The 14,035-nt window shown below is 53.9% G+C and overlaps 1 protein-coding gene across 1 annotated transcript in view; it reads right to left on the reverse strand.

Moving 5' to 3' along the window:
- Positions 1-862: 862 nt before the first annotated feature.
- The window catches only part of NFIC (nuclear factor I/C (CCAAT-binding transcription factor)), an 85,227-nt gene continuing 72,054 nt past the window's right edge, over positions 863-14,035 (reverse strand). The window contains exons 7-11 of the mRNA XM_006868954.1: positions 11,982-12,107; positions 10,066-10,250; positions 7,821-7,974; positions 5,772-5,857; positions 863-1,029 (exon numbers count right to left, since the gene is read on the reverse strand). Of these exons, the coding sequence (XP_006869016.1) occupies positions 1,012-1,029; positions 5,772-5,857; positions 7,821-7,974; positions 10,066-10,250; positions 11,982-12,107 (569 nt within the window). The 3' untranslated portion in view covers positions 863-1,011. The remainder of the gene's footprint in view (positions 1,030-5,771; positions 5,858-7,820; positions 7,975-10,065; positions 10,251-11,981; positions 12,108-14,035) is intronic.

Genomic DNA, 14,035 nt, shown 5'->3' on the forward strand with positions numbered 1-14,035 from the left:
TCAGGCACTTAGAACCACTCTCTCCTCCCCCTCTACCTCCACGGGCTGAGGGGGGGACATCCCTCCCAGGTCTGGGTGCATGAGAATCCCGATGGCCCCCCTACCCTAGAGCCCGGAGCTCTGGGTCTCCTGACCCTGCCTCCCTCCTGCGAAAGTGCATTTCTTACAGATCTGTGCAACATCGACCCCTCCCTGGGGGACAGGGTGGGTGCCTCCGATGTCAGCGGGGGCTGGGGGATTAATTGCATAGAGACTGCTCCTCCCAAACCCACCTAGGGGGGCGTGAGGGCTGAAAGACCAAGTCCCCGAGAGAGCACGCTAGGAGAAGGGGGGGGGAGCCTGGAGGGTGGGGGGGGGCAGCCTCAGGCTGAACCGGACACCCCAGGGAAGCAGACATGTCCAACACACCTCTGCCACTTCCCTGCCCACCTGGGCCGCCCCCTCCATCTCCGCTGCCCCTTGCTGGGGTCCCCAACACGTGCCCATCCCGCTCTTTGGCAAACACCATGGTGGGGGGGCCTGGTTGACGTCTTTGTGGAGGCCGTACTGGGCGGATGTCCGCAGGTCCCGGGCTTGCTCACCTGTCTCTGGGCAGGCTGGGCCTAAGGGCGGTGCCCTGGCATAGGTGGCCAGGGTAGGCATCTGTCCTTCGGAGCAGCAGGTAGCCGGGAGATGAATAACTTAGGAAGCCGACGTCCGGCCGCCAGCTCTCCCCGCCCCAGTCCAGGGCCTCCGAGTGGGCAGTGATGCCCATTTTTTACACCTTTCCTCTTCTCAGGTGGGCGGGTTGTTTTTTTTTTCTTTTTCCTCTTTTGTTTATCCTTTTTTGCTTTTGTTTTTCCTTTGTTAAAAGTTTTCCTCTTCTGTGTGTTGTGTCTTTTCTGCCGGCCTGGGAGTTAATGGGGTGTTCTAGCTGCTTCTATCTTTCCGCTGAGAACGTGGGCCGGGGGCCGGCTGGGCTACCCTCCAGCTGTCCTGGGACGAAGGAGGAGGGGCGTGGGGAGACCTTGGTTATCCCAGATACCAGGACTGGCAGGGGCGGCAGACAAACACACACAGAAAATGAGAGGAGGGGAGGAGAGAGAGAGACAAAGAGAGAAATAAGGGAGGGTGGTCAGGTTCTTCATTGACCTTGCTCCGGATTTCCCATACCCACCATGACCCTGCCCACTGCTCTCCCCCCACCCCCATGACTCCATCTCCCCTATCTCAGACCTGGGTGGTCCTGGGCAATACTGGTTGCCCCCAAACCCACAGCCATACAAGTCAATTTAGACTCATAGCAAAGCTGTAGGATACAGTAGAACTGCTCCAAATGGTTTCTGAGCCTGTCAATCTCTGAAGGAGCAGGGACCCTGATTTTTCTCTTGTGGAGCGGCTGGGGGGTTTGAACTGCTGGCCTTGTGGTTAGCAGCCCATGCTTCACCTGTTATGCCACCCGAGCTCCTCGCCGCAGGCTGCCCAGTTCAATTGAAACATCACATAAACAATGGATGAAGTTTGCTTTTAGCAGTAAGTGAGATAGACTGAATTGTTTTTTTCTCCCCAAATTCATTGCCTATCTGAAATTCAGGTTTAACTGGATGCCCTGTATTTTAATTTTTTATATAATTTATTTTATTTTTGTTATTGAAAACCTACACAACAGAACTTAAGAGGGGAGAGTCAAAAAGTACTGCTACAAACCCCTCAGAACCGTTTAGTAAATACAGATATCAATATGCAAAGTTATTGCCTCTTGACAGATCCTCTACCTGGGTTTACACCCTTCCGGAAGTGTGGTCCCGTCTCTAATCCTCCCTCACTAAGGCCATTATTGTCGTTGTTGTTATGTGCCATGGAGTCGGTTCCAACTCATAGCGACCCTGTACAGGGTTTCCGAGGCTGTTAATCTTTACGGGAGCAGAACACTTCATCTTTCTCCCGCGGAGCAGCTGGTAGTTTCGAACTGCTGACCTTGCGGTTTGCAGCCCGATTTGTAACCACTACGCTACCAGAGCACTAAGGCCATAGTTTCCCACTATTGATCCTTCTTTGTTTCCAATCTTCACATTCCAATCACCAGTTAATTATCAATGATAAAATTTTATAAGACCAATGACTTATTTACTCATTGCAAGTACTTTTAAAACTACATAAAAGGAGCACTGGAGTTGAGAAGCATCAACCACATGGTTGGTCTGAACCACAAGGCTGGCGGTTCAAACTCACCAGATATCCCCCAGAAACCCAATACAAGGTCACTATGAGTCAGGACCGACTAGATGGCACTTAACCACTATGTCAATTCAACAACCTCTCCTGGTACAGCTGAATTACTTCTGTTCCATTCCCAGCCTCCTTTTATCAGTTATTCCTCTTCCGTCAACATAAACTCACAACTCCTTCAAGTTCCTGTCTAATCTTTCAAGATAGGTCTTAAAAGAACACGATGCTCACGGCAGACATTCCTAAAGTTACTGTGAATTACTGTTTGATGTTAAGACTTAGGGGATATTTTGGGGTTAGGACTTAAGAGTCCTGAATATTTTTATTTGTGGAACTGGACATTGTAATCTCTGAGCCCTTACTGTACACCATAGGAATGACAGCGGGGTCCCGGTGGGCATGGGGCGCACTCCCCGGTCCGGTACGTGGAGGGAAATGAATGAAACTTTACAGAGTATCCCCCAGCACGGTGGTCTGCGATGGAAGGACTGGCCTCTGTTCTGCGGTGGAGAAGGCTGGGGCTCAGGGAGGTTGTGTAACTTGCCCACGGTCATTAGCGTGGACTTGGTACAGTACGAATTTGAACTCTGGTCATTGGCACTCCAAGCCTCACTTTCCCCAAGGGAGTTTGGAACGTCACCCTGTCACACACACAGAGTTGGTGTGGGGGACCTGCCTCGACATATGGGTTCGGTTCACATAGGGGTCCTGTGACTCCCATAACTTTAATAAAGGACACACAGCGCCAATAGGGGACCCATCCACTGCCGTTGAGGTGATTCTGACTCAGCGACACTATGGGCAGAAAAGAGCTTCTGAGACTGTAAATCTCTCTGGGAGCAGAGAGCTTCAGCTTCCTCCAAAGGAGCGGCTGGTGGGTTTGAACTGCTGACCCTGCGGTTAGCCATCCGATGCATATTTCACAGCACAGGGAACTGAGGGCAGCTTTGGTGCCATTTTTGTTTCAGAGGCCCACTTTATAGAGGAAGAGACTGAGGCTGGAGTGGGGGATGCAGAGCGGGTGAGTCTGATCCCTCCATAGGCCTTGTGACTAGGACAAGGCTGGGGGTGGGGGGGAATCCCCACAGAGTAGAGGCTGCACTGCCCCCCTCTGGTGGTTCTGGTCACCTGGCTGGGGGGAGACCGCTCTTCCCTGCCTGTCAGAGGTCTGAAGTTCTTCTGAAGCGCCATCCTAGCCTGGCTGTAAACTGATCTCCCTTCTCCAACCAGGCGGCCCTGCAGGCAGCCTTGGGGCCATCCCATCCCACTGGCGCCGGTGTGCCCAGCCCCCCAACTCCAGCCAAGTTCAAGTTCATCTTGGCCATTACCTCATGTCTGGTTTCCGTTGGCAACCAGACAGACTCTGGGCGTGACCCTCCCCGAGTGGTGGACGGCCTCCCCTCGGCCCTTCCTCCCTCTATTCTCCCAGGCCTCCTGTCCTGGTCTCAGTCTGTGTGTGTGTTGGGGGCAGGGGTGGGAGGAAGGGGCCGCAGGGCTGGACCTGCTGGACAACACATCCTCCACTCTGCTGAGGGGAAAACTGAGTTAGTGTGGTGTGGCTCTGGGCATGTGACTTAACCCTTCTGGCCCTCGGTCTACTCAACTGCAGAATGGGTGTGGTGAGCAACCAGGACTGATGGAAAACGGCTGGGAGGGATCAGAAGGAGGGGGCATTGAAGGAGATCCTGACCAGGGTGTGGGGACAGGGCTAGGGGAGGGGGGCACTGGCCACAGAAAGGGATATTGATACCCAGGGAGGGGGATCGATTAGGGAAGAGGAGGGGCAGGCTGGGGGGGTTGGAAGTGGGGCAGAGATGTAAACCCACCAGGAATCATTAAGGCAGAAGTGCTGACAGGATCAAAATCGGAAATGAGAGGCCGCTAGCTCAGCAGGGAGGAAGGGGGGTTCTAGGAGGGTCTACAGGCTCCTGCTTCCTCCCTCTTCCCTTCCTCACTGGAGGTCCTTCCCAGACCCCCTCCCAGCCCATGCTCCCTGGGGAGTCAGTCTTCTGCCAATCTTCCCCCTTCTCGCTCCCAACACCAGCCTCCTAAAAGTTCCCTCCCACTCTCAGACCTGGCTGCGCCCCTCTTTGCTCTAAAGCCTTCCGCGACTCCCCATTGCCCTAGACAGAGCCCAAGTATCAGCCAGCCCAGCATTCAAGCTGGTTCCCCATCACTTGGCAGCCTGGTCTGCCTTTGGGAAGGGTTCTAGTGGCCTCTCCTCGGCAGCTGCCCCTCCCCTCCCCGAGCCTAAGCTCTATGGAGGGATTCCCTGAGGCCTGGCCAGAAGGTCAGGTCAGACAGCCAATAACGTGGGCCCTAAAGCAGAGGCTGCTGATCAGTGAGAAGGCAGCTGGGGAAGGGTTAAGAGGCTGGGCCTCCTCCCTAGGTTTTTATTAGCTTGGATTTCTGCTGCTGTTAGGCATTCCCAGCCTCCTGCAGGGAGAGACTTGGGAAAGGAAGTCTCTGTCCATGGGCAATTGGGCGGGGGTCCTGGCTGTGCCGTGGCCTAGAACCCAGAGCTGGGGGGTCCTGGGCCCTTAGAGCTCAGTGAGTCACATGGAGCAATGGGACCTCTGCAGTAGGCCCCAAACATCGGCCAGCACCAGGTAGAGGGCTGAGGATTTGGGGTACAGGTGGGGTGGTGCCATGCGTAGAGACAGACTCATGGGAGGGGCCGTGGCTGGAAGAGACCAGGGTGGAGGGCCAGAGCCTCAGACTGAAACCCCCGACACTGGTTGGGAGAAGCTGTGTCCTCTGGGGCCAGTTTATGGAAAGGAAAGCTGGGGGCCCAGGGGTCCTAGAAGGGGACATCTCCTCTAGGACAGAGGAGGCACCGGGTGACCCCACTGGGCCCTTGGTGGGTTGAGTGGTTATGGGGCTGGCCAGGCCCTGCCCTCCACAAAGTCCAGCAGCAATCAGGACGGCTTCAGGGTCACCTCGGGGTCAGTCTCCTTGGAGGAGAGTATGGAGCTGACTGAGCTTTCAGAGAATGGGGACCCTTTCCAGCACCCCCTGGGATTCTCCCGGGTGTGTGTGTGTAGCATTTAGACACTGCCAGAAGGCACCCCCCACCAGCAGCTCTCGATCTGTCATCCTGGGGCCTGGCCCGATCTCTGCACCACACACACCGATGGGGGCTCCAGGGCCGCACTACCCACAGACTTGCAGCTGGTAGCGTAATCCTGGAGGGCCCCTCACCCAAGGACGGGTACTGGCACACTTGGCAGGGATCTAAAGCTGTTCCCCACCCCATGGAGCCTCAGTTCTGGGCCCTCTAGGGCCCTGCTCCCCAACAACTAACTGGCTGTTCCTCGGTGACAGCAATGAGGGAACTAGAGGCTGGGAGGAAGGGGATGACCTGCGGCTGTGTGACCCTGGGTGGATCCCTTGGCCTCTCTCGGTCTCAGTCTTCCCATCTGTACGATTGGGCTAGAGTGACCCTCGGGACCCAGGCTCTGGCCTCTGGGGTCTTGGCAGGAACGGGGAGGTGGTTCCCTCACCACGCTCATGCGGCTGTGGGGTGCCCCCCACCCCCCTGCTGCTGGCCTCTCGGCCCCTACCTGTGCCTGACAGGTACCCGCCGGCTCCCTCGGTCCTAATCCCATAAAGGAACGGTTTGCAGGGGACGTGCCGGGCGTAGAGTAGGCTGTGGGGAGGAGAGAGACCGAGAGCCCATTAGCGAGGGGTGGGCACAGGGCCACACAGCCAGGCCTCCGCCCCCCCACCCATGGCCGGTCAATGGGACAACCCTGAAAATCCACCATCCTGGGAGTCCTGTCTGGTGGCTCCCCTGGGGTCATAGCTCTGCCTGCCAATGCAGGGGTTGGGGCATGGGCAGTGACCAAGAGGGGCAACAAAGGCCGAACGACTCATCGTTCAGAACTGGTTGTGAATTACGGAGAGTCTTGCTTGCTTGGCCTATCTTGTGCCAGCAGCCTGCGGTCCTGGCTGGGGTGCAGTAAATTATTGAAGGTGTTTTATTTATTCATTTCCCTCCTGGAGCTGGCGCACGGACAGTTTCCTTGTATTTGCATACAGGGATGTATATTTTAATCTCACCGATTACATTTTGCCGGTGAGTAAATAATTGATAGCACTGGGAAGCTGGAAGGGATGCGGCCTCGCACAGGCAGCGACCAGGGTGGTGAGTGGACAGGCAGGGGGGACAGAACTGCAGGTGGCATATGGCCTTGGCCTGGGGTGGAGGATGCTTAAGTAAAAGATTCAGGGTAGGAAGCACCCTGGTGCAGGGGATAGGGAGGGAATAAACGTTTGGTCTGTTCGGTGACTTATTAACTGACTATTGGATGCCAGCACTAGGTATGATCCCATTGGACCCTTAAGAAGTGAACAACATTATCGCCATTTTACAGATGAGAAAGGAGAGGCCATAGTTAACAACCAATACTGGAGACTGGCTTGACTCTGTGCCCACCCCTGCCCTGAGTGTTTCCCCAGATCTAGCTCACCAACTCGCCCATTCCTGGCTACCTGACAAGACTGGAGAGCTGGGACTGTCTCACTTTGCAGCTGAGAACGCTGAGGCTCAGAGAGGGGAAGACATTTGCCCAAGGTCACACAGGAAGGGAACTGCGGAGGCAGGACTCAAAGCCAGGACCTGTTCCAGAACTGGCCGGCTCTGAGTTTGGGGAACTGCAGGTGGGAGGGCTCCTGGAGTCCTTTTGAACTCTGTTTAGAAGGTCTTGGGGGTCAGCTTGTTGTTAAGTGCCGTCGAGTCGGGTCCGACCCATAGCGACCCTGTAACAGGGTTTCTGAGGGTGTCAATCTTTACGGGAGTAGAAAGCCTCATCTTTCTCCTGCGGAACGGCTGGTAGTTTCGAACCGCTGACCTTAAGGTTCAAAGCCCGATTCGTAACCACTACGCTACCAGAGCTCCTTAGGTGGGTATAATGGCTTGCTGGGTGTGCAGAAGGAAGCTGCTAGCCACTCCCTACTTGGTAGCTGAGGGCTTTCATTTGGGGTTCTGGGTAAGGAAGGACTGAAATGACAGGGAGAGGTCAGGGGTTCTGAGACCACCAGAACCACCAATGAGGGGGCTGGGCTCAACCCTGGACACCAGGAGGGAAGCGTGGGGCAGGGCCACTGTGGCTAGTGGGGGTTCTGGGACAGGATCCCAGAATTCCATCTCAGCCTTGAATTGAGAGGTGGGTGAGGGGCCACCAAGCTGTTACTTAGGATCACATCCACAGAGCAGAAAAGCCTAGAAGGTAGGGCCAACAAACCGGAGTCAGGAGAGCAGGCAGAGACTGTCCCATCTAAAGAGCAACCCCATCTGGTGCCACCAGTGGGCACCAGGCCCAGAGCGGACGGCCTTTCCCAAGAATCTGGAATTCAGAGATTTTATGTGACACATCCTGGTTTCCTAACAGTAGCAACCGATGTTCATTTTGCACCGACAAAATACACTTGGGGGGCCAAGTTTGGCCCTTGGGGCTGGCCAGTCTGAGACCTCTGCTTACTGCACCTGAGAGGGTGCCCCCAGGCTTCATGCTGCCATTCCCTATGGCTGCCCCTGGGGACCTGACCACCTGGTCCTGACCGTTCTCAGGAGACCCGCCAAGCTCACAGGCACCCGAATGTGTGCTTACTGGGTGAGGCTGGCGATGTGGCTCCTCCCTCGGAGCTGGTGGTGGGTTTGGCGGTGGGGGGGAGTGCCAGCCGCGGCAGCCCGGGGGGCAGCGGAGCCAGCATCTGGGCGGAAAGGCAGTGGCTGGGCATTTTGAGCTGACCACTTCCATTTAACTGGGGGAACAGAGAGACACGTGGTTAAGGGGAGGGTGTCCCCTGCACCTTGGGCTGCTGGCGCCGGCTGCCCCCGGTTCTGCGCGCAGTCCTGCTGGGGTCGGGGGCCCAAGGTGCTGGCTTGACCAGGTGAGCTTGGTGGGTCTCAGATCAGCCGGAAGTGGAGTGGTGGTGGTCACCCGGACCCCAAGCAGTCCCCAACAATACATTCGCGTTGTTTACGTCGAAACAAAGCCATCTTATAATCGATTCCGACTCATGGCAATGATACCAGAGTACAACTGTGCCCCAAGGGGTCTTCAATGGCTGGGCTTTTGGGCAGCCAATTGCCAGACATTTCTTCCAAGGCACCTCTGGATGAACTCGAACCACCACCTTGGTGAACAGCCAGTCAAGTGTATTTGCATCACTCAGGAGCACCCCTAACATGGCCTCCTCCTCAAACTGGCTGGCTGCAGGCTAGCTCATCTGTGAAATGCCGCCTCCCCTACACCAGTGCTTTTTTGACCCCACGCACTCTTTACGTGCTTTTCTTCAGTCATGGGGAAGACAAGCTAGCAGCCACCTTACCCCACGATTCCAAAATCCAGAAAGCTCGCAACACCGTAAGTTTCTTCCTGAAAGTTTGCGATAGCCTGGCTGGAACGGTTTTTAAAAACTTATTTTATCTCAACTAAAGGGTGCCTAGCTACCACTACCAACTGCTCTGAAAGGGATCCTGGATGGGGTAGCAGAATATGTGGAACAAACCTTAAAATTACTTAAAAGAGAGAGAAAAAAAAAGACCAGGGTTACTGGTCAGAATGAGACAGGAGGAACCTGAGACTCTGGCCCCCGGCCACTCTTCAGGTCTGGAAAGGATCTCACCCTCGTGGCCCGAATGTAGGAGGGACACCACCACTAGAAAGGTGTGCTCACTATGAATGATGGAATGGTCAGTCATTCAAAATCAAAGGGGCCACATTTTCTAAGGACAAAGGTGGGAAGGTGGGGGGAATGGAAAGAGGAAACTCAGGGAGGAAGCAGGAGAACTGTTGTTACATGGGGGAAGACGGTAATCACTGAGATGAAATGAAGTGGACGACTTGTTGAAAGTAAAACTGATGGTCTGGTTTGTAAACCGTCACTCAATTCTCAATGAAAAGTTTAAAGAAACCAAAAACAATTTAATAATCTCCCTGCCAGGCATCTACAGTCCTGGGCGTCACTGTAGGAATACCTCTGCATTTGGAGCAGGGCTTTGAACCAATTCCGTCTGGCTGAGAATTTGCATTTCCACTGCAGTTGTACTGAAACCTTTCAACGAGATCCCAGTATGTACAACGTAGCTGTGTATGTATGGCTGTGTACGTATGACGCAGCTGGGGATCTTAGCAGGACATAGGTTCTGATTCAGGGTATCTGAGGCGGAAAGGCAGATGCTCAGCAGGGGGACTGGTTCAAAGCCCTGGCCTGAAGACGGGGTGTCACCTCTGGTCCTACTGGGGTATCCCATAACACATGGCTACTGTTGGCTGTTACTGAATAAGTCCTCAACTCATGTGCATGACCCCATGCACAATGAAACAGAACTCTGCCCCGTCCTGTGCTAGACCCATGCTAGGCTGTGATTGGAACCTTACGCTCCACAGGGTTCTCACTGGCTGGTTTTCAGAAGTCAATCGCCAGGCCTTTCTTCCTAGCCTGTCTGAGTCTGGAAACTCTGCTGAAATCTGTTCAGCATCCTAGCAACACGCAAGCCTCCGTGGACACATGACTGATGGCTGCGCATGAGGTTCTGTGGCCAAGAAGTGAACGCAGGTCTCCCACGTGGAAAGTGAGCATTCTACCCTAAACCTCCACTACCTCATCATGTACTAGACGTCCCGTATATTCGAATATGTGAGAAAGACTCAATCCCAACCTATTTGGACTCTTAAGTGCCTCAGACGGATGATTGTTCGACAGTCACAAAATACAAGCTGCATGTTTCAGATCGACTCAGCCCCATGGTCTGATGGCGGCGCAAGGCTGGGCCCCGGGAAGGACGAGGTGTCTGTCACTGAGGGGCTGTGGGACGGCGAGGAGAAGCCCCCTCCCCGCCTGACTCACCGGTCCAGGCTGCTGGCTGGCCGGGTCACAGGCCAGAGAGACGAGATCTTTGAGCGGGTCCTGGGGGTTGAGATGAGGTGGGTAGCGGATGGCCGTGTGCGGGAAGTAGGTGGAGGCCGTCTGGGGCAGGATGGACGTCGTGGGGAAGTGCAGGGCCGAGGATGGGTGAGGGCTCCGGGCGATTCCTGTGGACACAGCAGTGACAGGCAGGTGGTCAGCGGGGGTTTGGGTGTGGGCCTCTCTCCACCTACTACCTGTGTGTGTCCTCGTAGAGATGGGTGGTGGGAGTCAGTCTGTACCTGGTGCATAATTCTAATAACAGGAATGCCATTCTCAGCGCTGGGTGCCATTGAGGTGATCCTGACTCAGAGCAAGCCTACAGGACACAGGAGAGTTCTGCCATACAGTTTCCGAGGCTTTCAGTCTAGAAGCCCACCACCTCATCTATCTCGTCTGGACAGTAGGTTCGAATCACCAGGGCGCCTTAAAACAGCACCAACCAAGTTCAAGCGTGGTTGCATCCATACACCTGGACTTCACAGTACCCACGAGGGCCCCAAGTCATTTTGGGATCATCCATTCTGGTCACTACTAGAGGGTGAAATGAGGACCGCAGAGATGGTGCCACCTGTCTGAAGCAGACGGCCCACTGGGACTCGAACCCATGTCGTTAGCTCCTCGGCCTGTGCTCTGAACCAGAGGCTGGGGAGCCCACTTCTCTCACTGAGCATCGGGCTTTTTTAAAGCTCATCTGTACCTGACTGTTACAAGAACTTCATTTCATTTCTCTCGAGAGCTGAACTCTTTCAGTGCACTGTTGCTTCCTTCGTTGTTTTTTTTTTTTTTAAACCACCCAGTGATTTTCAGTATCTTCACGTGTTAGATGTTTTAGCAGTGAGTGGTCACTACCTTCAAGTTCATTCTAACTCACAGTGACCCTAAAGAACAGGGCACAGCAGGTCCCTGGGGCTTCCAAGGCTGTAAATCTTCACAGGACCAGACTGTCTCATCTTTCTCTCAAGGCGATGCTGATTTGAACTGCCAACCTTGCTGTTAGTAGCCCAGCACTTAACTCATTGGACCACCAGGGTGCCTCATATTTTAGTCAATTTAGTATGTAATTCCAGGATGTTTTCATCACTCTGGAAACCCCATCCGCACTGGCAGTCACTGTCTGTGCACCTAGATCCTGGCCAGAGATTAAGGACTTTTGCCTTTGCAGGCTACACGGATTCTTCTGCCATTATAGCTCGAATCTAAAGAAATGGGCGTGGCCATATGCCAAGAAAACTTTATTTATAAATGCTGGCAGAGGGCTGAATTTGACTTGTGGGCTGACCCTTGACTAAACTGCTAGTTCCCTTCAATTTGCCTGCCTTCCTCTTTGTGTGCCTGTCTCCTCAGATGGAATTCAATTGACATCAATGTCGGAACGAGATAAAAAGCAACATTCTAGAGCTTTCCTAAGGTTAGCTCTGTTAATCCTACTGATGAGCCTGAGAGGTGGGGACAGGTGAGGACATGGAGGACCATCTGAAGTCACGCCCTGATTTCTGGAGTCTGTCTCCATCTGCTGTGTGTGTGTGTGAGACTTGTTGTCTGTGCCGATATGAACGTTGCCTGGGTATGGGGGTGGTGTCTGGCATTAGTTGGGTGAGTTTACATTCTTCTGTGGACCCTGAGGTCTGCCAAGGATCTCTTGCATGTGATACTGAGAGCCCCTGACCTCTTCTTGTACAGAAGGGGACACCAAGGCCCAGGGAGACCGGGGTGCCCCTACAGGTAGGGATGGGACCAGGCTGGGGTGCTCTCCATGGCATGTTTAAATTTTCTTGGCTGGCCAGGAGGCTCAAACAGTGAGGTTCGAGGTCAGACAATGGGTGGGACTTCACAGCTGGGAGGGCGGGCTTACTCACCGCTGTGCACAGCAATGACAGGCCGGTGGTGCTGTGTGAAACTGGACAATCGTGGTGAGTCCTGGGGCGATGGGCTGTTGAATGGGGATTTGTCCATCTCTGTCTTCTTCACAGGAGACGAGATGCCTGTGGAGGCAGGGCCAAGACAGTCAGGGGCCAGTGGGTGCAGGTGGCCGCACTCCCTCATCCCCTCAACACCACACTCTGGGTGTCCATGGGTCCAAGGTCTTACCGACAGCCCTTATGTCCCAGAAAACCCTACCCCAAATTCGTTCTCACTCACGGCACCTCCACATGTTCCACAGAACTGTCCTATATGGTGTACTTGGCAGATGCAGGCCTTCCTTGTGTGGGGCCTCTGAGTAGTACAAATCACCCACCTTTTGTTTACTGTTGTTGTTGTTAAGTGCAGTCGAGTTGCTTCTGACTCATAGCAACCCTGTATTGGGTTTCTGAGGAGCGGCTAGTGAATTGGAAATCACTGCCCTTGCATTTCAAAACAACTTTGAGGTGGAGTGCTTATCCTACAGCGCTAAACCATCTGTGCCATTTAGAGACCTTCTTCAGTGTCCCCTCCCACAGCCCCAGATTCTCCCAGGACCTGGAAGCTCCCCCTCCATCCATACATAAAGGGTTGGTGTCAGACATAGTTGGGGGTCCAAATATTTTAGACATCGCCCTGCCTCTCCTCCTCCCAGCAACCTGAGAGTGAGGGGCCCAGTGCCCATTTTACAGAGGGGCAAATCGAGGCTCAGAGCAGAGAAGGGACAAGGAGCCTCAAGTCCACACAGGTGTGGCCCCACCTTCTCTCCTGCCAAGAACTGGGCAGCTCAGAGCTGCTCCCGCCAAGTGGCAGCTGGGCATCCACAGGAGGTCCTAGAGGGGGGATGCGACCTAGTTCCAGTGTCCCTGGCCCACCATGGGGTTTGTGAATAGGCAGGAATATTCTGAAAGGTTTGGAGACTGAGCTGTCTGCCCTGATGCATCTCCCCAGCCCCGTGTAGCCTCAGCAGCCAGGCCTCCGCTTTCCTGGGAGTGGGTGGCAAGACAGAGGGCGTGTGTGTGTGCATGCCATGTGTATGTGTACGAGGCTGTACATGTGAGTGAAGGGGGGGTGGACTCTCTGGGTGCAGGCTAGCAGCACTCACTGGGAAGGAGGGTGTCCCAGCCCAGTGTTGCCCTGGATACAAATCAGCTGGCAACAACTCCCCTGCCCCCCTCCAAGTCTAGGCCCTTCTGGAGCTGACAGCCACGAGGCCTGGGAGGCCGGCTGGACACTGTGGGAAGGGAAGGGAAGGGAAGGGAAGGGAAGGGAAGGGAAGAGCGCGCCAGGTGGCTCAGCCGAGGTTGTGCAGGCACACTGCCTGTCGGCTAGGATAGCTGATACGTCTGCGAGTCCCCCATCTGGGCAGATTTATATCTGCATAACACACCTGTGTGTTTTGCAGCCGTTTTTGTATTATCTTTAACAAAACGTGACTCGTAGGGACTATCAATGCTCTTGCCTGATGATTTCCACATACCCTTGGGCCACCTCTCTTTGGAATGGGTACAGATAGGGATGAAAGTGGCATCAGAATTGGAGAAAGACTCATTAGTAACCTCCGATATACAGATGAAAAACCCTTGCTTGCTGAAAGTGAAGAGGACTTAAAATACTTACTAATGAAGATCAAAGATCACAGCCTTCAGTATGGGTGGCACCTCAATGTAAAGAAAACAAAAATCCTCACCACTGGCCTAATAAATAACATCCTAGAATCTAAATGGAGGTTATCAAAGACTTCATTTTGCTCAGATCAACCACCAACATTAATGGAAGCAGCAGTCAAGAAGTCAAATGATGTATTGCACTAAGCAAATCTGCTGCACAAGACGTCTTTAAAGTGTTGACGAGCAAAGATGTCAGCTTGAGGACTAAGGTGCGCCTGACTCAAGCCATGGTATTTTCAATAACTTCATATGCATGTGGAAAGTTGAACACCGAATAAAGAAGACTGCAAAAGAATTGATGTTTTTGAAGTATCGTGTTGGAGGAGAATATTGAAAGTACC

Source organism: Chrysochloris asiatica, unplaced genomic scaffold (genome assembly GCF_000296735.1).
Source record: "Chrysochloris asiatica unplaced genomic scaffold, ChrAsi1.0 scaffold00125, whole genome shotgun sequence".
Taxonomy (NCBI): Eukaryota; Metazoa; Chordata; class Mammalia; order Afrosoricida; family Chrysochloridae; genus Chrysochloris; species Chrysochloris asiatica.